We start from the raw sequence: 24,761 nt of genomic DNA, 5'->3' as shown, positions 1-24,761 counted from the left end.
CTGGGTTCCGTGGACTGCGTTTTACAGCGCTGAGAGCAAAGGGTTTGTGGAGGGCGCGGGAGGGACGTCCGATTCCCTCCGACTTACCTGCTTGAAGCGGGATGTGATTTGTACTTCCCTAGAATGGAGGGTGGGTGGTGTGGAGATACTTGATGGGAGTAGCACGTAGGGCGCCCTGATACTCTCTATTCGATCACTCCCCAAGTACCATTAGATTTTGTTTTCAGGTGATCTGCTGCAACAGCACTTGGAGAGTTGGATCTTACCCCTCGCTCCAGATTTGTTTGAAATCTGCAGTTTCAGCAGGAGGTGCTTCACCTTACAAAACCTGCCCTTTGGCAAATAGGTTGTTTTCACTTTTCCGTGTGGTTCCTCCCCTTTTCCTGTTTCCTTTTCCTTCTCCTGGGGGGCGTTGAGTTTATTTAGGAGGAGCTAATGGTGTCCTTTACATACCGCTCTGTTAACAAAAAAAAAAAAAAAAAAGGCAAATATGAGTGTTCCAAAGTGGCCCAAATAAAATTTTGAAAAAAAAAACAAAAAACCCTGCTTTTTACTTTTTTTAAACAGGCAAACATTGCGGCAGTAAGTCACTAGGAGTCAGAAAGTTACCATTCAGCTGTACTGAGGAAATTAAGTTTCTTATGTAAATTGAACACGGAAGCTTAAAGTTTGATATTTATTACTTACTTATTTTACAGTATTAAGTCAAATCTGTGCATTTAGGAATTTCATTTTCTCTTGAGGGATGGGCAACTCGGGGTTATTTTCCCCATCAAGACACAATCACTACTACCAATAACTAATTAAGAACTTCCACTTCTAACAATTTTGGGGGTTACAAAGTTTATAGAAGTCATCAGTCATTTCAAAGAAAATTCACCTTTTAAAGGAGGCATCAAGACAGAACATATACATTAAGAAATATCAGATTTTAAATGATAGAATTAAAGGATCCAAAAGACTGCTTTGATAGATACATTTTTTTTTCTTTTGGTTTGGATTTCATTGGTATAGCATCATGTATTGCCTAAAGTTATATGATTGGGTTGTGAATCAAAATACATTTGGCAGGTTTTTAAATTCAGCTAGCATTATTTGCTTTGTGCAAGGTGTTGTGTTGGGCACTTGTGAAGCAAAGTCAAGAGCCCTAGATGTCCCTCTTTTGTAGATCTTCTATCTAGATGGTGGAGTTAGTTAATAAACATTGTCAGGTGATTATAATTAAAAGACACATTTCTATCCCTGGATTGGGAAGATCTCCTGGAGGAGGAAATGGCAAGCCACTGCAGTATTCTTGCCTGGGAAATCCCATGGAAAGAGGAGCCTAGTGGGCAACAGTTCATGGGGTCGTGAAAGAGTTGGACACAACTTAGTGACTGAGCACACATTAAAAAAGGTGGAGAGTGCTATTTTAGGAAGGGTGGGCAGGGAAGGTGTTCCTGAGGAGGTGACATTTGTATCAAGCTTTGAAGGGAATGAGGGAGCAAACCTCCATTGTCTTGGGGAAAAATATTATAGGCAGTGGGAACAAAAGATACAAAGGCCCTGAGGTAGGTGCAGGTCTCCTGTGACCCAGGAACAACAGGGTGACTGGAATGCAGTGGGTCAGTATAGATTATGTTGGAGCCAGGTAACCAGAAGCTCAAGTACATAGGGCCTTTAGGCCATTGCAAGAACTTTGGCTTGACCCTGAGTAGAAAGGGAAATCTGAGAGAGTTTTGAGCAGAAGAGATACATAGTTCTAGTGGGCAAATACATAAATGGGGAAGCAGTGTTACTGAGTGCTTATAGTAGTTTCTCCAGGTTGACTCATGAGTTGAAATCTCAGCCTCGCCATTCATTTAGCTGTGTCCTTGAATAAGTCACTTTACTTCTCTGTCACTTAGTTTTTTCATCCATAGGAAGAGGATAAAAAATCTCCCCAGCTCAGGGTTTTTTTTTTTTTTGAGAATTTAGTAAAAATGTACTTATAATATCTAACATTTAGTAAGAACCCAATGGATATTAGCTCATAGCAACTTAAGAATGGTTCAGAAAGAACTGTATGTAGTTTTCTTCAGTTGGTCACTATTGTCCAACCTGATTTTCTTACTTTTTTTTAAGCTTTTCTTCTTGTACTTATTAGTAGATCACTGGTGAATCTTCCAATTGTATGTGTTCAACCTAATACAGATTGGTTGCCGGGGCCAGGGTCCAGCCCCGGCTGATCCAGGGAATTCAAAGGGGAGATGGCGTCAGCGAGTACACTGGCTTTAATTAAATATTAATCAAAGATATAAAGAGTAATAGAATGAGGATAGCTCAGTAGGAAAATTCAGTGGAGGAAAGAGGCTGAGTAACTTGGTTTACGTGGAAAACCAATAAAACTTCGAGACAAGAAGTTTGCACCACTTACGTAGGCCACAGGTGTCCTTCCGTTCTCCCATGGGAGAGGAGACACTGAGGCCTCCCCGGTCGGATCCTAGAAGCACAGGCAAAATTAGTAAGCTTGGCGGGCCTCCGCGCTCCAGATGGGAACTCAGCCAGAGGTTGAAAGAAAGAATGACATGGGGAAACCAAGCTTCGATGAGCAAGGTCCGTAGCTTTATTTTCAACAGGGGCTTTTATACCATAAGTTGCACATAGAGGATAATAGGGGGTGTGAAATCATGCAAAGTCAGCAGTCTTTGATCCTTATCGAAACCAGCATTTCTTTTCTGCAAACTTATTGTATACAAATGGTTTAGGTCATTTACATCATCTTCTGGCCAGAAGGCCTATTAACATTTTATGACTCTGACAAAGGTTTGTCAACCGTAAGATTTATTTTCTCTAAGAGTAATTATTTTAAAGTTTGGCGCCATCCTCCTAAGGTGTTAGATAAAGCTGCATTCCTATAGGGCAGAGGTGCAGTGGGTTTACAACAAAGGAAAGAATTTATTACCTTAAGGGTCTAAAGTTGCTAACACCAAGGCCACTCCTTATTTTTTCTACATACCAACTATATTAATTAATACACATTCAAGGATACAATACAGGGGATGTTGAGACTTGGCAGCAAGCATTGGCTCATCAATGAAATCTTTTACTAGTTTTATTCTGACAGCTTCTAACTCTCCGAGAGGCTCTAAGCTATTTGAATATCTTAAGCTTCCCGTGCCTCTCGTGGTTGGGAGACTGTAAACAATCGTATGCATAGCTGTAGGAGTCCGGGTAAACTGGTCAGGCAAGTTAGAGAGCCATCTGAGGGGTTTGGATTTAAACACTCCTATTATGCCCAGGAACTTTATTAACTGGAGCTGTAAGTTAACTCTTTTTCAGAGAGAGCGAGATGGTGGTGGGGGACAGCCTCCCGTAAAGTCAGAGGTGACAGCACAAAGCAGTAAAGTAGGCAGACTCTGGTTTTGGGGGTAAATGCTCGAGAATATCCAGGGGGACTCCTGAGGCTCGATCCCGCCTTTGTGTATGCCGAGCCTCCTTCCTCATGACCTTTGCCACAGGCGGAGTTCCTCACGCTGGCTCCCAGCAATTAGTGAAGTTGAAAATATCTAACAACCAGTACTGAATAGGATATACTCCTTGGAAGCAAGCCAGCATCACATCAATTAAAACTTTTGGTTTGTGGTGTCTTATATTCATTGTTTTGGTTTTTTGAGGTTGTCCCTCATTTGGTGAGAACTGAGACCTCTAGAGTTCAGCTGGAAAAGCTATTTTCCTGGGTTTTCACTACAACATTTAAACTTCTGCTGCCTCGTTACCTGAGAATGGGCTGACTGGACTTTAAGATCTCATCCTATTACTCTTAAATATTTAGGATAAGGCCAGCTGGCTACAACCATAGGCTCTGTCTTCTCAGTTTTGTCTCTCCTGCCATAGCCCGTGACTTCAGAACTCCCAGGTCACTTAGCTAAACCTGGATAATGAGCGTTTGGGGATTATGGGATTAGAAATTGCCTTACATATTTGTTTTCTGTTGTATATCGCAGTTTTTAATATTTGATGAACTTAATAAAAATTCATTTCCGTAGTTTTAAAAAACATTAAAAAAATTTCAGTTATAATTCACATATGATAAAGTTCACCCAAGATAAGTGTATAATTCAGTCATTTTTAGTAAACTTAGAGTTGTGCATCTGTCCTCACTATCCAGCTTTAGAATTTTTCCATACACTCCCCACTTCCCCTGAGAGTTCATTCTGCCTCACTGTGGTCAGCCTGTACACTCACTCCCCACCCCAGACAACTTTATTGATCTGCTTTCTGTCACTATTATTTTGTCTTCTCTAGAAATTCCAAATAATTGAAATTATATACATGTAGTCTTATGTATTTGACTTTCACTGAGACTCACGTCCATCGAGTCAGTGATGCCATCCAGCCATCTCATCCTCTGTCGTCCCCTTCTCCTCCTGCCCCCAATCCCTCCCAGCATCAGGGTCTTTTCCAATGAATCAACTCTTCGCATGAGGTGGCCAAAGTACTGGAGTTTCAGCTTTAGCATCATTCCTTCCAAAGAAATCCCAGGGCTGATCTCCTTCAGAATGGACTGGTTGGATCTCCTTGCAGTCCAAGGGACTCTCAAGAGTCTTCTCCAACACCACAGTTCAAAGGCATCAAATCTTCGGCACTCAGCCTTCTTCACAGTCCAACTCTCACATCCATACATGACCACAGGAAAAACCATAGCCTTGACTAGACGAACCTTTGTTGGCAAAGTAATGTCTTTGCTTTTGAATATGCTATCTAGGTTGGTCATAACTTTCCTTCCAAGGAGTAAGCATCTTTTAATTTCATGGCTGCAGTCACCATCTGCAGTGATTTTGGAGCCCAGAAAAATAAAGTCTGACGCTGTTTCCACTGTTTCCCCATCTATTTCCCATGAAGTGGTGGGACCTGATGCCATGATCTTCGTTTTCTGAATGTTGAGCTTTAAGCCAACTTTTTCACTCTCCACTTTCACTTTCATCAAGAGGCTTTTGAGTTCCTCTTCACTTTCTGCCATAAGGGTGGTGTCATCTGCATATCTGAGGTTATTGATATTTCTCCCGGCAATCTTGATTCCAGCTTGTGTTTCTTCCAGTCCAGCATTTCTCATGATGTTCTGCATATAAGTTAAATAAACAGGGTGACAATATACAGCCTTGACGAACTCCTTTTCCTATTTGGAACCAGTCTGTTGTTCCATGTCCAGTTCTAACTGTTGCTTCCTGACCTGCATACAAATTTCTCAAGAGGCAGATCAGGTGGTCTGGTATTCCCATCTCTTTCAGAATTTTCCACAGTTTATTGTGATCCACATAGTCAAAGGCTTTGGCATAGTCAATAAAGCAGAAATAGATGTTTTTCTGGAACTCTCTTGCTTTTTCCATGATCCAGCGCATGTTGGCAATTTGATCTCTGGTTCCTCTGCCTTTTCTAAAACCAGCTTGAACATCTGGAAGTTCACGGTTCACATATTGCTGAAGCCTGGCTTGGAGAATTTTGAGCATTACTTGACTAGCATGTGAGATGAGTGCAATTGTGCAGTAGTTTGAGCATTCTTTGGCATTGCCTTTCTTTGGGATTGGAATGAAAACTGACCTTTTCCAGTCCTGTGGCCACTGCTGAGTTTTCCAAATTTGCTGGCATATTGAGTGCAGCACTTTCACAGCATCATCTTTGGTGATGGACAGGGAGGCCTGGCGTGCTGCGATTCATGGGGTTGCAAAGAGTTGGACACGACTGAGCCGCTGATCTGATCTGATCTGATGCTTTTGAGGTTCATTCATGTTAGTGTATGCATTAGTAGTTCACTCCTTTTTATTCTTGAGGAATCTCTTTATGGGCACTTGGATTGTTTCCAGGTTTTAGCTATTATAAATAAAATGATAAATAAAACTTGTCCATACAAATTTTTGTGAACATAATGTTTCATTTCTTCTGGGAAATAACTAGGTGTGGAATTACTGGATAGTACAGTAACTTTTTAAGGAGCTGTAAAACTTTTCCAAAATGGAATTGTTCTAGGATCATTTGTTCAAAACATTATCTTTTCCTTGTTGAACCACCTTTGGTGATAATCAGTTGTCATAAGTGTATGAGTTTATTTTTTGGATTCTCTTTTTTTCATTCTTTTGGTTTTATTTTTTTAAATTCCCTTTTCTGTTTCATTGATCCATATGACTGTCTGTGCCAGTGCCACACTGATGTGATTACTGAAGCTTTATAGTAAGTTGTCAAATTGAGTAGCATGAGAACCATCTTGGTTTTACTATTTCAAAATTAAGTTGGCTATTCAAGTTCTTTGTATTTCCAAATAAGTTTTAGAGTCAGCTTGTCAGTTTCTACCAAAAAAAAAAACGTGTGTTGGGATTTTAACGGGGATTCCGTGAATCCCACATGCAGCAGTGAAGATCAAAGATTCCGTGTGCCACAGCTAAGATCCACTGCAACTAAATAAGTGTTAAAGAAAAAAACTGGCAGCAGAAAGGTATGGAGATGAAGACTATTCTCAGCTTGTTTTACACATTTACATATTCACTGGATAGAAGCTCTGTTTTCATCTCTGAACTTAGCCTGGTGTCTGGCACTTCTAATTGCTCAGTGCGTTTGTGTTACATGGACAGATGTCCTGTTGCTAGACCTGGGAGTCAGGATTCTGTTGCTAACTATAGTCTATCAGATTTTCATTGCAACAAAACAGTTTGAAAGTCTCATGAGTTTTGGCCTAACTTCTCAAGGTCTACAGTTGGTTTTCAGTACTGCCCATGGAACCCTGAAAAATGAATTTTACTCTACCACAGTTTAAATGTATGACTTCCTTGCCTAAAAACATGGCAACAGAAGCTCAGTATATAGTGTGTGCGTGCATGCTCAATTGCTTCAGTCGTGTCCAATTCTGTGACCCCATAGACTATAGCCCGCCACGCTCCTCTGTCCATGGGATTCTCTAGGCAAGAATACTGGAGTGGGTTGCGGTGACTTCCTCCAGAGAGTCTTCCCAACCCAGGGATTGAAATCGCGTCTGCCTGCATCTCCTGCATTGCAGGCACATTCTTTACCCCCGTGAGCCACCTGGGAAACGCCAGTATGTAGTGACTACACAGGAATTCCATAAAAACTTTAGGCTGTAGAGCTCTATATGGAACTATGGAAAGCTATTGGAATCTATTTTTAAAAAACTATAAAGAATATAGTTATACAATGAATGTATGTCTTTGTGTTCAAAATAACACTTGAAAACCAAATAAATGTACTATGATATTTACTGTTATTTTATTTGAACTTAATAAGTTTTAGTTTATTCAGTTATTCCAATTTGATCAGTTAAGGATATAGGCCTCTGTGGCATAGCAGCATTTATAAGACCAGTCTTTCTAGAATCTTAGAAAATCCACTTGACCATTTGAAGAAATAAGTCCTCAGTAGTTTTGAAAGGGTATCTTCCACACTCAAGAAGAAAAAACGACAACCAAAACACCCCAAAACCAGCAACGAGGATTGACTCACATGGATCTTGAAGATGAGCTGAAGAATTTCTTTTCACCCCCAAGTTTTTTGCCTTCTCTTGTTGGAAAACAGTGCCTAGCCTAGTCACTTAGGTGAAATGTCTAATTATATAGCCTTTCACAAAGCTCTACTTACCAGCTTCTTTCAGGAGGTATCAATAAGATATTGAGCTGTTACGGTCTTCTGTTGTTCCATCTCTGCCTAACTATTCAACTTTTAATTGGAGAATCATTCTCTGCCTCCTCCCTTTTTATTTTAATAGGAAAGCTCCATTTTAGAAGAATACAATATCAATTGGACTCAGAAGCTGGGAGCTGGAATTAGTGGTCCAGTTAGGTAAGAGACCCATGTGCTGCTGCTGCTGCTGCTAAGTCGCTTCAGTCGTGTCTGACTCTGTGCGACCCCATAGACGGCAGCCCACCAGGCTCCGCCATCCCTGGGATTCTCCAGGCAAGAATAGTGGGCTGCACACCATGACAAAACTGTTCTAAAAAGGGCCATTCATAATACACATAAAGTTAGAAGCATTATGTGTTCCAGATTTGTGAAATAGTCTTAATTTAACAAGTCGAAGTATTTATGATAGGCTTTTTCTCATCCATGTAGAAATATATTTAAGTGACATGGTCTGTGACAGGATCATTTAAGATGTTGATACCAGGGAGGCGCTGTGTGAGTCACTTGTCACCAGCAGAGGCCATTTTTTCTTTCTTTACCAGCCTCAAATTGATTTCCCGTGTCTGAGGCCTGTGGAGGGTGGGTGAGATGCCTCTTTCTGCCTTTCCATCTGTTAACCCTAGGGGCAAGTTTGTTCTGATGTGCCTGGATATATTTTTGATTAGAAGTACAGTTCTCAAAGAACAGCTTGTTAGATTAGTTTTTACGGTAACATAGATGATTTCTGATTGAATTTTTTTCTTTCAAATCTAGAGTCTGTGTGAAGAAATCAACGCAAGAACGGTTTGCACTGAAAATTCTTTTTGATCGTCCAAAAGCTAGAAATGAGGTATGAACCTTTATTGCCTTGACTTGCCTAAATATTTGAAGTGCCTAAGAATTTATTCTTTTTACAAGTAAGGCAGCTTCCTAGAGAGAATACAGAAATGCACAAAGAATTTTATGTTCATACTTACTCTTTTTATGTTCATACTTACTTTTCCCTATTCATGTTGTTATTATAAAGCAGTCCTTCATCCATCAATACCAAAAGCTATGAATAGAGTCTTGCTTCCTTTCAAACCACTTCTTTCTTGTTCTTTTTCAATTAATGTGATTCTTGTACTCCGAAGTAGTCAGGTTTACTTTAGCTTTTACTTATTGGAAAAGGTCCTAAAAGGGTGGAGATAGAATAGTATGAGGAAGGTTCTAGTGAATGATATATTGAAAAGGTGCTGTAGAACTCTGAAGATATGTTTCTAGTTTTTCAGTAATAGGCATTTGTTTAAAATTATTTGGATGTGGTGATGACATGTTAATTATATGCAATGAAGGACTTATTCTTTTGCTTAGAGATATATGAATAATTTCTGAAATAAGATGAATTTTTCATTTGGTAATAGGACAGCAGAAAATACATCTGTTGGTGAGGTTTTTTTTATTTCATGGAAAGAGCATTAAGGAGGTAATTTGTATATGAAAGCATTTTTTTTTAATGTCATTCCAGATGATCAGGTTTTTTACATAATAGGCTCATGCCCAGGCCTAGTGTGGTCACTTTTGGCAGGGGTATGGGGTGGGGGAGTTTGGAGAGAAAATGCTGGCCTCCCCTATGTACAGAAGCATTTCCTCTGTTCTTCTTTAAGGTACGTCTGCACATGATGTGTGCCACACACCCAAATATAGTTCAAATTATTGAAGTGTTTGCTAACAGTGTACAGTTTCCTCATGAGTCCAGCCCCAGGTAAGACTACACAGGGTCACTGTCACCTGCTCACCTCTCCATGGGTAAGCCAAGGTGTAGTGGGATCTTCTCTTTTGTGCTCTCTTTCTCTTCCCTCCCGTCCCTTCCTTCTTTCTTTTTCTTCTCTTCTTTACTTTTTATTTTGGATATTTTCAAACATTTGTAAAAGAATTATGTACTGAATCCCCAAGTGCCCATCACTTATCCTCAGCATTTATTAACTCCTTGCCAGTCTTGCTTCGTCTGTACTTCACTCACTCTCCTTTCCCCGCTATCCCCGATTATATATGATTAATTTCTCTTTTGAAAAAGCATATCATGTGGAGTTTAAACAGATTCTATTTCAAATTAGAAAAGGGGACCAAATATTCTAGGCAATGTCTTGAAGCTGATATGGCAAAAGGCCTTTATTGCTTAGTCTGGCATTCCTTTTAAAGGAAGAGATCAATGTCATTCCTTTAGCCTCCAAATGCTTGGGAAGCCCATTGAGTGTGACACCATTGGGTGTCATTCTAAATCTTTTCCAGGGAGTTCAGTACCAAGGGGACTGAGATGTGAACCTGTCACTCTAGCAGTGTGGTAGGGACCAAGGACAGGCACGCATGAAATACTTTGAGCTTACAGAGGAGGAGAGCTGCTGTCTGTAGGCTGGGGGGTGAGGCGTCTTAGCGTGGTTGTTCTGGGCTTGGACTTGAAGGAGATGTGCAGGAGTTTTCCAGGTGGAAAAATATGAATTTGTAAAGAAAAACGGGAAATCAAATGATTATTTCTTAAAATTGTGCTCTGTTGGTGAAAGCATTTGGATGGAAGGTGGAAGCATTTATATCAAAGAATGGTAACCAAAATTCAGATTTTTTTTTTTGGACAACATAGGAATTTTTGCTTTTATTTAGTAGCTGTTTAACCCTATCTGACTGTCTTGCTGGGCATGCTATGGGTCCTATGGAAAACTAGTGGAGTAGGGGTGGAGAATAGAGACGAGGAGGGAGAGAATGTGCGTGCACACACCATGCCCCTCCTACACACACACACGCGCATGTGCGTGCACACACCACACCCCCTACACACACACACACACAATGTGCGAGTACACACCACGCCCCCCCTACACACACACACACACACACACACACACACACACGAATAAATAACAAAGACAGCTCAGCCTATACAAAGTCTTATTCTGTTTTCAATATGCTTTCAGTATAGCTTCCCTAAAATACATATACACGTATAGAATCTTCAAAAGGACCATTGTCTTCAAAACTAATTGTTTTACTTCTTTTGGCATCTTAGAAGCCTTTAGCTCAGGGTTAGTCCTTATTCATGGTGTCCTGCCGGTAGTGACAGGGGGTCCAGCTCAAAGGGGCTGGCAGGACTAGACTTAGGACATGTTTTGTTGATGAAGTATCTAGCTACTTGATGTTTCAGTTTTTTTTTTTTTTAACTTAACAAAATCAAATGCTTTCAAACAGGGCTCGGCTCTTAATTGTAATGGAGATGATGGAAGGGGGAGAGCTATTTCACAGAATCAGCCAGCACCGGCACTTTACAGAGAAGCAAGCCAGCCAAGTAACAAAGCAGGCAAGTTGACCCCGGGTACCAGTCAGACTGCCAACAGTGTTGGTTAACAAGCACAATTTCACTGTGGGGGGAATAAAAGAAAGCTTGGAGAAAAGCTCTATTTGATCTCTCATTGCCTGCTTTGTTATGTAATTAGAAAAGATGCCTTGACAGGAGGAATGTGGGCCCCTTTTCTGCTTTGGGGAGGGAGCTGTACTCTTCAGTGGCTGTCGATTGTTTGCTTATCATAAGATTTAAATAAACTCTGCAAGGAAGGTAATCTTAGCTCCTTTTTAGATGGTAGATAATCTTTAGGCAGGTAGCTTCCAAGCCACTGTTATTGGACTTTGAGATGCTGCTGCTACTACCTAAAAGACTGTGTGGTATGAAAACACATTCTAAGACAATTGCATTTAAGATACTTTTTGCTCCTGAGTCACTTTTCTCTCATCAGATTTTAACAGTATTCTAAAGTCTTTGTAATTCTGAGGGTATTCCTGGTTATATGTTCTTTCTATTCTGACGTCACGTTTTATTGCTAGAGGTGTGATCTTTTCACAAACAATACTAGGAGTCCAATTGGAAATAACCTCATGAGGAGATGGAAAGCCAAACCCTCAAGGTTTCTCTTTAGGCCAAGCAAGCAAAACAGAGAAGCATGACATATGGCCCAGTTGGTTCTTAAAGAAAAATTCTTCCAAATTTTCTGCGAGCCTCAAGCATTTTTTGAGGCCTCCTTTCTAGTAGGGAGGAACTGCTCTTTGGAATGCCAAGACAGTTCCATACAGAGTGTTAAAGAACAGGTGCAATCTGTTCTGTTAGGTTTTAAAAAATTATAGCTTGTGTTTTTCAAACATTAGGACTAAAGGATGAGCTCTAATAATCTGTAAAAACAGACCTCTTTAAAGCCACCAAAACAGGCAACATTTTCAACCAGTGGGATGAGCAGATTGGAGCATCAGATGGAAACATCCATTCAGCTGCTTTCTGTTGTTCTTGAAGGCAGAACTTCAAGTCCTGCTCCCTGAAGAGCTCAGGTCTCTCTTGAGCCAGGCGTTCGTGCCACTGCCCCGCTAGGGGAAACGAGGCCTGTTGAAGACTGCCTGGCCCAGTGTTTGCTCTGCAGTGCTTATCACATCTCACATTAATGGAAGTGGAAGTATTTTGTTTTCCCATTTAATATAGGATTTAACCATCAGTTTATTCTGACAAAGAATTATTTTCCTGTTGTATTTTTCTTTTTGTTGAACAAAATATAGGTTGCTATTAAATGAAGCTTACTTCATTTCTATTTCTTGGTATGTAAGTCTTAATTTCTGCTGTAAAGCTGAAATCTGACCACAGTCTTAATTGACTTAGTAAGGGTCATTTTTTAGCATCCTGAGTTTTCTAAGCCAGGGGAATTCAAGAATAATCTCTTCTAAGATGCGGTCGCTCCATTATGTCCTTTTCCAGATAGCTTTGGCTCTACAGCACTGTCACTTGTTGAACATCGCCCACAGAGACCTCAAGCCTGAAAATCTGCTCTTCAAGGATAATTCTTTGGTGAGATGACTTGCTTTTCTGTATTTCAGTGCCGCTACTCCCAACATAGTTCAGGAGTGGTGCATGGGTGTGTTGGTGTGTATATGTTTGGAGTGCTCTGAATCCATGTTGAAGAAGCGTTAGGCCAGAGTGCTTCCGGCAGCTTACTTTCCCCATCTGTTCCCTTGGTAGAGGCTCAAGAGAAATTTTACCATACTCCTGGTACCAGTCATTTTGGATGATACTGATACATGTTTGTACAGAAGGACTTAAGATTTGGGATATCATTTGGAAGGACTTTGGGAAGGGGCAGGAATCTTTATGCTGTTATATGTTACCTTGAAACTTAATGGTTGTGTTTATGGTTAATCCCGATAAGGTGTTTTCCTCTCCAGCCCCAACCCACACCCATGCGCTATGTCCTACCAGATTACAGATTACTGACTCTGGCTATCACGAAGCTGACATTAAGGGTGAAGCCGCACTCTAGACTGATGAGAGATGATGCACAATAGGCAGAATCAGGGCACATGCGACTAATATCTTGGTTTGAGTGCTGCCTTTACAAGTTAGGAAACAGGGATAACTGAGTGGGCAGAAATCTCTCATTTGTGTTTTACTAAGAACAGCTCCTCAATATGAATCTTTGTATCCAGACATGAGGACATGCTACTCATAGGTTCCAGTTCCAGCCAGAAACTCATGAGAGCTCAAGGTGACATGTCTTACACCTGGATTTTCCTTTAACATTTTCTGAGAACTGTGGGGCAGTGATTCCCATTTGTTTGATTTCAGGATGCCCCAGTGAAGTTGTGTGACTTTGGATTTGCCAAAATTGACCAAGGTGACTTGATGACGCCTCAGTTCACCCCATATTATGTAGCACCTCAGGTAAGCATGTGCTGTTTCTTCCATAGGATGTATCACCAGGCTACCTGTAGACTCATATTTCTTCCATTCTACAGCATGAGTGGGCATATATTACAAATGGAAAGGGGAGAACTCAGCTTCAGAAATCCATAGGCTGCTTAATTTGGTATAGGCATTTTATTCTTTTAACAGCAACCTTACTGAGGTATGATTAGTATACTGTAAAAATACTTCTACCTTGGGCTTCGCTGGTGGCTCAGAGGTTAAAGCATCTGCCTGCAATGCGGGGGACCTGGGTTCGATCCCTGGGTGGGAAAGATCCCCTGGAGAAGGAAATGGCTACCCACTTCAGTATTCTTGCCTGGAAAATTCCATGGACAGAGGAGCCTGGTGGGCTATACTCCACGGGGTAGCAAAGAGTCGGATACGACTGAGCAACTACACTTTCGTGTAGTTTGATGAGTGTTGACAGATGGATACTTCTGCATGGACCTTGCCAAAATCAAGAAGTAAAACAGTTCTGTCACTTCAGAAACCATCTTGTGCCTTTGCAGTCATTCTGCTCCCAAATTAATCCCCTTAATTAAAACCACTGATCTACTTTCTGTCATTATTGGTTAGTCTTGCCTGTTGCAGAATTTCAGTAGAATGGAATTCCTGTACCTTTTGTGTTTCACTTCTTCGACTCAGCATGTTTTTGAGATTTATTCATGTTGCTGTGTGTATCAGTAATTAGTTCTTTTTTATTGCTGAGTAGTATTCCATCATATGACTAAGCCACATTTGTTTTATCTGTTCACTGAGTGGTGGCCATTTAGGGTTGTCTCCTGGTTTTTTGAATAAAGCTGCTGGGAATGTTCATTTACAGGTTTGGGGAGACATGCCCCTCCCCTTTAGGTAAAATCTTTTTTCAGAATGGTTGTGCCATTTCTTATCTCTAACTCAAGTTTGTTCGTATTTATAATCTCAGTCATTCTAGTAGGTATTTAGTGTTATTTCGTTACGGATTTAATTACAGCATTTTCCTCATGGCTACTGTTGTTGAATATTTTTTCATGTGTCTATTGGCTATTCTGTTGTGAAATATGGATACAACATTCGGTTATGAAGTATGGTACAAATCTTTTGGCCTTTCTGTGATTAGTTTTTATTTTCTCTAGATTTATATATAGAAGTAGCACATTGTATGGTGCTTTCTTGAGGGGGGGCAGTTTCTTTTACTCAGCAAAATTATGTTTATTTACCTATGTTATTCGTATGTCAGTAGTCCTTTCATTTTACTGCTGGAAGGTATTCCATGATGTGGATATACCATGGTTTGTTTATCTACTCATCTATTGATGGGTTGTTTTCAACTTTGGGCTGTTAAAAATGAGCCTGTTGATAAACATTTGCACACAAGTTTTTGTATGGACACTTTATTTCCTTTTCTCTTTGGTAAATATCTAGAGTGGAATAGCTCTATCATATGTTAGATGTATTTAACTTATTTAGAAATTGCCAAGTTGTTTTCCAAAGTGGTCATTCGATTTTACATTCCCAATCAGAAAGTTTCAGGGCTCTCCACATTCTTACTGGCATTTGGCATGGACAGTCTTTAATTTTAGCCATTTAAGTGACTTTGTAGAGGTATTTCACTGTGGTTTCAATTTGCTTTTCCCTAATAGCTACTGATGTTGAGCATCTCTTGTGCTTCTTTGCTGTCTGTATATTTTCTTTGAAGTATAAGTTCAGATGTTTTCCCCATATTTTAAATTGGATTGTTTATTTTCTTGCTGAATTTGAGAGCTTTTTAAAAAATATGTTTTGGATATAAGTCCTTTATCAGATACGTGCTTTGGAAAGATTTTCTTCCAGTCTGTGGCTTTTCTTTTTTTAAATTGAAGTATAGTTGATTTACAGTGTTTGAGGTATATAGCAAAGTGATTCAGTTATACACATACACACATATCATCTTTTCTGGATACATGCCTGGGAGTGGGATCACTGGGTCATATGATAGCTCTGTTTTTAGTTTTTTAAGGAGCCCATACTATTTTTCGTAGTGGCCGCATCAATTTATGTTCCACCAACAGTGTAGGAGGGTTCTCTTTTCTCCACACCCTCTCCAGCATTTATTATTTGTAAACTTTTTGATGATGGCCATTCTGACTGGTGTGAGGTGGTAACAGTGTCTTTCATTTTGGTGTGAAGACCAGTTTGTTAACTTTTAAAAAAATTTTATGGGTTCTGCTTTTGGTTTTCTATCTAAGAGATCTTTGTCTAACCCAATATCACAAAGATTTTCTACTATAAGTTTTATAATTTTAAGTTTTACATTTAGGTCTGTGATCCATTTTGACTTAATTTTTGTATAAGATGTGAGGTATAGATCCAAGTTCATTTTTTAAAAGCATTTGGATATCTAGTTGTTCCTATATATTTGTTGAAAAGCTATCTTTTCTCCACTGCCTTGCTTCTCAGCCTTTGTCAAAAACCAGTTGGATGTATATGTGTGGGTTTATTTTTGGATTGTTCTACTCTGTTCCATTGATTGGTCTTTATACCAATATCATATACTGTTTTGATTGACACTTCTTAGTAACTTTTGACATGAGGTAGTTTTAGCCTTCTGAGTTTGTTCTTTTTCATAGTTGTTTTGGCTATTCAAATTTCTTTGCATTTCCATATGAACTCTAGAATTGGCTGTTGATTTCTACAAAAGAGTGTGCCGGAATTTTGACTAGGGTTGTTTGAAACATATAGTTCAATATGGGAGTACTTACAATATAACAGCATCGAGCCTTCTGACCCATAAGCAGGCTGTATTCCATTTATTTTTGTCTTTGGTTTTGCTCAGCAATATCTGTCTGGTTTTCAGTGTACAGGTTTTTCACATCTCTTTTTAGATTTATCCTTAATATTTTTAATGCTGTAGTAAATGGTATTTTCTTTTTTAGGTTTAATTAATTCACTTTATTATTCTTGTGTGAGAACATGAGCCTGGGTCCTTTCTGCACAGAGACTGTAGTGTGGGTCTTTACAAGATAGTCAGTGAATATTCCTGATAGGGAGCTTTAGTGAGCACAGTCACCTTCAAGAGGTCAGGTGTAAGACAGCTGTAGGCCTTAGAGGTGGCATCAAAGGTGGCCTAGGCAAGGTTGCCCAGGGTGGCAGTGTGGCCGCTGGCCGAGGTGTAACAGCGTTCAGTACCTGCTGTCAGCAGCATGGTCCTGTGGCCATGAAGGCCCAGACAGTAGCAGTGTGTCTGGGTACAAGGATGACACCTGCCTGCAGGGAGCTGCAGTATCATGTCTCGTCACGGAACTCTGTGGGGTTCGCTGGTCTTGTGTCCCCAGGAGCCCCACTCCCCATGGCAGTGGAGAGCTGGGCCGCGGTGGGGGCCCCGAGGGTGGCAGTGGTTACCTCTGCGCAGCACTTAGCACCCAGACCCGTGTGACGATTACAGTGCTTCATGGCAGCAAATACCTTGAACCTGAGCCACTGACCAGCAAGTCTGCTTTCACTGCTTGCCGAGGCATTAAGAGACACCCCTAGGAAAAAGTAATCTCAGGAAGAAGAAATAAATCTCCTTCAGGGACTGAATCTTCATGTCCTTGACCTAGGCAAATACTGATAAGTTGCTGATAGTAAGAGAGAAAAAAGGCTTTTGAAACTATTTAGAATTTTTTAGAATTGTTGGTTGTTAACTGCCAGTGGCTACCCTCTTCAGCCTTCTAACACAGCAGTCTGTCTCAAGCTGCAGGTCACGGATGTGAGGTTCAGTCAATTGTCCCCTTTGGTGTGACTCTGACAGGTACTGGAAGCCCAGAGAAGGCATCAGAAGGAGAAATCTGGCATCATACCTACCTCGCCAACACCCTACACTTACAACAAGGTAGGAGAAGAAAAACGAACCTCCACCCCTTGGGTGAAGCCTGTATTCTCCTGTGAGGTGTTGTGGTTCTTTGGGAAGGTGGCAAATTCTCTTTTTGTTCCTTGATATTATATTGCCACCTGAGAGGCTGAAAGAAGCCACCTATGCAGAAGAGTATTTGGAATTCAAGTTTCTGTCTGATAAAGTAAGATTCATACCAGTTTAAGTTTTGCAGCAGGAATCAAAGGCTGTGGTCACCTGGAGGTTATTTATTTGACTAGCTGTACAGTCCACTGATCACATTTAAAAGATACATTTGTCCTGCTCTTTTGAGGTGGAGGCCATGTCAGAGAATATTCCTTGGCCATTTATGGTGCCATTCTTTCTAACCCCATAAAATACCCAACTTAGAACAGTGTCTAATACACAAGGCAAGTGTCCTGAGTGGTACCTGTTCCTATCACAGTTGTTAATCTGTACCCTACACATCAGGCCTCTCTGTCCTAAAGTACAAGAGGCTTAAGGCCTCTTGAAACAAGTCATAGAGATCCTGGAGTCACAGAGTGGATCAGAAAAGAATGATGCTGCTTGGGGACTCAGGGAGATACAGATGACAGGAAGGGAGCTGAGGATGGCAAAAGGGCAGGCCAGCTCCTCCTGGTCGCACACCCCAGAGGGCCCCCATCTTCCTACCCACACGCACATGCATACACACTCGCAGACACACGTATCAGAGGGCACACAGGCTCCTGTGGCACTCAGCACCCTCCACTTGGCACTGGCCCAACGTGACTGGAACTCTATACATCTGCTTTCATGATTAACCCTGTTCAGTCCCCAAGTGAGTACTTACTGCTCCACACCTTCTTCCTCTACAAACTTTAGGCTGCTGTGTCCTTATGTGATGAAGGTTGGAAGTGAGGGCTAGGCTGATGATAGTTATCAGTCAGAAATTGCCTCCTGCTTCCCACTGTGGGCAGGAATTGAGTGGTAGAAGCACTTAGCTAACAGAGATCAGAATTTACTTGATACAATATTCTCAGCATGAATACAATGGATTCTTGTGTGATAACAAATTTCCCAGTACTATTTTTTTCTCCTCTTCCTACTCTGTTTTGTGAATCTAGTGGTGTTTGTGAATTTGCTTGGCATTCATAAAATTTACACTCCACAGATGAGTAATATATTAAAATAATAAGCTCATAATAATTTTGAATGTGTATATATATTCATCTAGTTATAATCTTTACATTGGCAACTGAGTGAACACTGAATGCTACATTTGCAAGTAATTTTTTAAAGAAAAATAATGTAATAAGAGGTAGTTAAATTTTCAAAAACTAAATACATCAATCTTAATTAAAAAAAAAAAGAGGCAGGACACTTGCAGTGACTCCAGCCCCAGTCTGCTGCATGATGCTGGTCGGTGTGCCTAGTTTCACTCTTGACAGATGACCCTAGATGTAACAAGATCTCCATAGCACCAGTTTCCTCATGTGAACTATTTTCCACATCTGAACTTGTTAAGATTTCTTTTCACCTCTATGATTTTATAATTGTTTTACAGCATGGGCCATGTTGTTTATGAATCTCTACTAGTAGGTTGATGCCGAGACATGGCTGAGATACCTGAGGTACCTCCTTTTCCAGGCTTCTTACAGAGCAGCGCCCAGCTGCGATGGGAGGCGCGAGTGGCCACAGCGGCAGGCTCCCTGGGCCGCCTTCCTCAGGCGGACACTGTTCTGTCCTGCCGTTCTGGAGGGGCTTGGGTTGAAGTCTCTGTGGACCCAGCTTCTGAGGCAGGTGGAAATGCGTTTAATTAAAATAGGAGTCCGTTATTAATAAGCATGCTGTGACTACAGGCCATGAAATCACCTTAAACCTACAGACATGGTCGTGCGTGGCAGTTTTGTTCCTTTCAGAATATCTTCCCTAAGAAGGGCCTTGAACATGGGCACAGTGAGTCCTTGGCCAAAGGATTGCTTTCCGTCTCCCGTTCTTCCCTACCATGCTTGTCTCTCATCTGTGTCAAACTGCTGTGAGCCTTTATAAAACGACCGGTGCTGTTTTATGGGGTCAGCCCCCTGCATCCTAGCTATTTGTTCCTGCACCCTCAACCCGCCCAGGTGGCCAGAGGACATGTTTCACAACAGCTGGCTTACATCAGTTACTTTTCTGGCTGGGGTCAAAGTGTCTTACATCTGTACCCAATGGTCAGATAGCAGCTTGGGCCTGGGCAGTGAGAATAAAAGTGACTTTTTACCCCAGATTGGCCTTGTGTATATGATGTGCATATATGTAGCATTGATAGCAAATAACAAATAAGGATAGAAAGGTTAATTCTCTTAAGACTTCGTGAAACTTTTCCAGTCTCTGATAAGTGATTCTTGGTTGTGATATCAGCCTGTGGATATCAAGGGCTGTTTTGGGGTCAGTTCTGGGGGCTTTATTTTAGAGCTATGCCTCTGGTATGAGTGACCATTTTCTTTTTTGCTTTCAGAGCTGTGACTTGTGGTCCCTAGGGGTGATTATCTATGTGATGTTGTGTGGATACCCTCCTTTTTACTCCAAACACCATAGCCGGACTATCCCAAAGGATATGCGGAGAAAAATCATGACAGGCAGTTTTGAGTTCCCGGAGGAAGAGTGGAGCCAGATCTCAGAGATGGCCAAAGATGTTGTGAGAAAGTGAGTCTCTGGGCCACTGGGCGGGGGGCCTTAAAAGTGGTGGAATGCAAAGCAATGTTGGGTAGAGAAAATTCTTTGTTTCACAGGCATGTACCTTCTCATTTTTATCATCACAGAAAATCTGCCCTGGAGTCTGAGATGAAAGTTCTCAGTATCCACATCTCAGTGAAATTGGAGCTGTACTCCGTCCTGTTGCATTCCTAGAATTTGTCCCTAGGGTTGAATCCAGGTCCCTTGGTAGCCACTGTATCCGTGAGCATTAATTCAGACTTTAAATGGTAACCCCCCTGGTGTATCCTTCTGCATGGAGGCCAGGCATTTGGGGCTGACATGATGCCGGGAGCTGAACTGGGGTGCCAAAGTGACCATGGATGCTTTTGTCTTTTCCTTCCTTAGCTACTGTGGGAGTGTGATTGGTTGTCCAGGACCTCAGTCCCACCCTGGCCTCCCTGCTACTAGTTGGTTGCTCTGGCATATAGAGATAAAAAGGTTCAAAAGGACTGGGGCTGAGTGAGTGGGCGAGGGACACATGGCATGCAGAGTCCTTTGTTTCTTACAGAGCAGCGCACGGTTGTGATGGGAGGCGCGAGTGGCCACCAAGGAGGCTCCCTGGGCCGCCTTCCTCGGCGGACACTGTTCTGTCCTGCCGTTCTGGAGGGGCTTGGGTTGAAGCCTCTGTGGACCCAGCTTCTGAGGCAGGTGGAACTGCGTTTAATTAAAATAGGAGTCTGTTCATAAGTACGCTGTGACTACAGGCCATGAAATCACCTTAAACCTACAGACATGGTCGTTCATGGCAGTTTTGTTCCTTTCAGAATATCTTTCCCCAGAATGACTTTGCACATGGGCACGTGCTCCAGCTCCTTAGCTGGAGTTACTAAGAAGTCAGGCCTACATAGGAGGTGTGCTTGGTTTTTCCGCCCACCTGTGCCAGGGGATCTGCTGCCTGGGACTTACATGCTCTTCTGACATTACTACTTTGGTCTTCACTGAGTAATTGCTCCTCTTGGTTTCAGTTTCTTCATCTGTAATGTGATAAAGATAAGCATTAAAGGGGCAGTACCTGGGAACTGTCTCCTAATAGTACAGCTATTTCTCTTTCAGAAGTGAACTTGTCCTGTTGGTTAGGTGTTTATGTATATAAAAAGGGATTCATTTCTAAAATATCCAAGTGAAGGTGTTTTAGGAGGGAGGAGGCAATTTGAAATCTGTCTTCCCATGCTCTTTCCATGCTGTATTCTCAGCTACTTAACCAAAACATCAATATCCTCTAAGTGGTTCTCTGCAGTTCTATAGACTGTATTTCCTGTCACTAGAGTAACATTGATTATCTTCTCTCAGCATTGAGGGTCTTTTCTAAATAATCCTTTCTTTAGACTCTGAAGCTGTTCACAATGATCCAGAAAGTTACAGAGAACATGAAAGAGCAAGTAGGCATGTTGTCCTGACTGATGTTTGGAATGGGAGGCTATGTATTTGGAAGGAGTGCTGTAAAAGGTCCAGGGAATATGCTGGGGTGAGCTAGGAATTGCATCAGTATGAATGTACAAGATGGAAAGAACTGTGGTCAAAAGCCGATGGTACAGACAATACATTAGGCTTAGAAAGAAATGCTGTCCCCTTCTCAGATATTAGATTTTTAGCTTAGAATGTCTTTGGAGAAATGGCTCAGGGTTCGTGTCCTGCCATATGGTGATATCTAAAAGTTTTATCACAAGTAGCAATCTGGATTTTCAGAACTGTATGATTGCCTAACTAATTTTACAGCCACTGTTGGCCAAAAGAGTACTTTGAGTCCCTTTTGGAAATTATAGCCCACTGTCCTAGAAACATTAGTCTGGGGATTCAATGTCTCAGGAACTGTGAACCGTATATAAAATTGATTACCTTACTGAACCTAGAACTCAGTCTGAGATATCACTGGATTAAGCCTTTTCCTACCATTTTTAATCTCAATTTATTTAGTATAGAAAGGACCGCCTAAGGACACAGTGCCCTCACAACTAACAGTTAGGGAAGAGAATCTCACCTCTGTCCTACAGAAAGCCTAGGCTGTAAGAGTTGGCAGAAAGTAGAAAGTCAGAAGCTGGAGCTGGCTAGAGCCAGACTCGGGAACTTCCTGGCCTTCTGGAAGCAACTGTGCATGGCAGCCCTTTTGGCCTTTTCTCCACAGGCTCTTGAAGGTCAAACCGGAGGAAAGACTTACCATCGAGGGAGTGCTGGATCACCCCTGGCTCAACTCAACTGAGGCCCTGGATAATGTGCTACCCTCTGCTCAACTGATGATGGATAAGGTTCTGAATGATGCTTATGTTGTTGGCCAAAATGGTGGTGTTGGGAAGGAATGCTGGGGCTTGACTCAGTGAGGGGGTTAAAGGCAAAACAATGCAGAGCACACAGTCTTTCCCAGAGAAACATCTCTGGTCTCCTGAAGATCAGGATTGGAAATAAGGAGCTTCCTTCCATAAAGACCAGATCAAAGCCTGGTACATACACTAAGGGAACATTCAAAGTATCCTCTTCCACATTTGTGCTGTGGGGTTGAGGCAGAGAGCAGTATCAGATCAGACATCAACCATCCTTTTGCCCAAGGGGTTTAAACAAGACTGGTTAGAAAAACCAATAAACACAAAACAAAGAGGGAACGCGCTTAGACGTCAGAGCTTTTGCATGCTAAATTTTCTGTGAATTCTTATGGGAATTCAGAAAAAGAAGACATCTTTGAAGGGCTGTAATTAGGGAAGGGTTCCCAAAGAGAAAGCAAAACCCATCACAGTTATTAACTATTGTGTGGCACTTTTAAACCCCTTTACATGTTTAGCTATGAGCTGGCCTTGGAAGAGCTGGAGTAGAGAACATGTGTGGTGTTCACCACATATGGTGAACAATATGAGCAAAAAAATTAGAGACTGAAATTCATCAGTGGGAAAAACAGCCTGATTTCATTAATGGGAAGTTGGTGAAATGGATGTGATAGGGAAGGGCCTGGCTTTGAAAGTAGACAGAGGGGTGTAAGTCTTAGTAGGACCTAATTGAGAGGCTCTTACAGATTTCTGAGAAGAGTCCTGGCACAGGGAAGATATTTAGGGATGGTTAATCAGACTTGCAGACTCACCAACCTAATACTACTACAGTAATCTAGAAGCTGGGAAGCTGCTCTAGGAGCAGAGAGGTAGAGATGAATGAATAGGCTCAATATTTTTGAAGACAAATTTCAACAATTTTTGGTGACTGACTAGAGATAAGGGGACAGTGAGTGGCATATCTGGCGATACCACTGACAGGGAAATCAGGAATGAGCCTGGTTTGGGTAAAGGGAAGTCTGTTAGATTTTCATTATTATTTGATGATAGATGGACATTCAAATGAATGAGATGTGTGGTGTGAATTCAGAGTGTGGCTGAAAGGTAAAGGCAGTGACACAGACTTGAGTTACTCACTTAGAAGGGATGGAGTTGAGGTGTGAGAGAATAAGTGAATAGGAGAAAGGAATGCTAAGACCTCCCTTAGTTTAGCTGGAGTGTGAGAGAAGAGAGAACTAGAAGGAACAGAGTTTTCTGCTGTCCCTGATCTGTGTGCAGTTGTTTTCCTGGTTTAAAAGTATCCAGTAATCCAGAAATGGTTTGTTTCAGTTCAGTTCAGTCACTCAGTCGTGTCCAACTCTTTGTGACCCCATGAATCGCAGCACGCCAGGCCTCCCTGTCCATCACCAACTCCCGGAGTTCACTCAAACTCACATCCATTGAGTCAGTGATGCCATCCAGCCATCTCATCCTCTGTCGTCCCCTTCTCCTCCTGCCCCCAATCCCTCCCAGCATCAGAGTCTTTTCCAATGAGTCAACTCTTCACATGAGGTGGCCAAAGTACTGGAGTTTCAGCTTTAGCATCATTCCTTCCAAAGAAATCCCAGGGCTGATCTCCTTTAGAATGGACTGGTTGGATCTCCTTGCAGTCCAAGGGACTCTCAAGAGTCTTCTCCAACACCACAGTTCAAAAGCATCAATTCTTCGGTGGTCAGCTTTCTACACAGTCCAACTCTCACATCCATACATGACCACTGGAAAAACCATAGCCTTGACTAGACGGGACCTTTGTTGGCAAAGTAATGTTTCTGCTTTTGAATATGCTATCTAGGTTGGTCATAACTTTCCTTCCAAGGAGTGTCTTTTAATTTCATGGCTGCAGTCACCGTCTGCAGTGATTTTGGAGCCCGCCAAAATAAAGTCTGACACTGTTTCCCCATCTATTTCCCATGAAGTGATGGGACCAGATGCCATGATCTTCGTTTTCTGAATGTTGAGCTTTAAGCCAACTTTTTCAGTCTCCTCTTTCACTTTCATCAAGAGACTCTTTAGTTCCTCTTCACTTTCTGCCATAAGGGTGGTATCATCTGCATATCTGAGGTTATTGATATTTCTCCCGGTTTGTTTGGTCAGTCCCAAATACAGGATTATATCCTCTGATTGTCGGCACTTGAGTGTTACATTGTGGTTTTCCTCAAGATGTTGGAAATGAAGAAGATTGTCTTCAGGAGTTACTTTAAGATTAGTGTCTGACTAAGCCAAGTTTGAATATGCATAATCTTCTTAAAGAAGAAAAAGGCCTTTTAGGTGGAACTAGAGTGTGACAGTGTATTCCCATTCTGAAAGAAATGATGTGGTCAAGATGCAGGCTGGTCAGCTTTGGAAGTATAGAAAAAATGGCCACATGCAGAAGCTGAATAGTGTCCATCTCGGCTGTGGCTAGGAGATGGAGTCTGAGCTCATGACCTTGCAGGGTTCCTATCTCTTTGGTTGGGCTATCTCTGGTAAGAAGGAAATAGATGCACGGGTCTGGAGGTGGGTAGCCAGGGCCAATTACTGTAGTTTACTTCAATGAGTTTGAACTCTTCCA

At 41.6% G+C, this 24,761-nt stretch overlaps 2 protein-coding genes across 5 annotated transcripts in view; one reads left to right on the top strand and one right to left on the bottom strand.

Moving 5' to 3' along the window:
• Positions 1–24,761, top strand: part of MAPKAPK5 (MAPK activated protein kinase 5) — a 33,421-nt gene that overhangs the window by 634 nt on the left and 8,026 nt on the right. For 2 of the 4 annotated variants that reach the window (XM_061385016.1, XM_061385015.1), the window contains exons 2-10: positions 7,730–7,803; positions 8,398–8,473; positions 9,270–9,367; positions 10,843–10,951; positions 12,386–12,475; positions 13,250–13,345; positions 17,121–17,201; positions 19,681–19,868; positions 22,042–22,162. In XM_061385016.1, the coding sequence (XP_061241000.1) occupies positions 7,730–7,803; positions 8,398–8,473; positions 9,270–9,367; positions 10,843–10,951; positions 12,386–12,475; positions 13,250–13,345; positions 17,121–17,201; positions 19,681–19,868; positions 22,042–22,162 (933 nt within the window). The remainder of the gene's footprint in view (positions 1–7,729; positions 7,804–8,397; positions 8,474–9,269; positions 9,368–10,842; positions 10,952–12,385; positions 12,476–13,249; positions 13,346–17,120; positions 17,202–19,680; positions 19,869–22,041; positions 22,163–24,761) is intronic. The other 2 variants (XM_061385018.1, XM_061385017.1) reach the window with 2 other exon arrangements.
• The window catches only part of TMEM116 (transmembrane protein 116), a 142,281-nt gene continuing 126,039 nt past the window's right edge, over positions 8,520–24,761 (bottom strand). The window contains exons 11-12 of the mRNA XM_061385022.1: positions 20,826–20,893; positions 8,520–8,796 (exon numbers count right to left, since the gene is read on the bottom strand). Coding sequence (XP_061241006.1) covers positions 20,855–20,893 — 39 coding nt within the window. The 3' untranslated portion in view covers positions 8,520–8,796; positions 20,826–20,854. The remainder of the gene's footprint in view (positions 8,797–20,825; positions 20,894–24,761) is intronic.

Source organism: Bos javanicus, chromosome 17, assembly GCF_032452875.1.
Source record: "Bos javanicus breed banteng chromosome 17, ARS-OSU_banteng_1.0, whole genome shotgun sequence".
NCBI classification, from domain to species: Eukaryota; Metazoa; Chordata; class Mammalia; order Artiodactyla; family Bovidae; genus Bos; species Bos javanicus.
The sequence above is the reverse complement of the archived record's forward strand: the minus strand, read 5'-3'. Positions and strand labels throughout refer to the sequence as shown.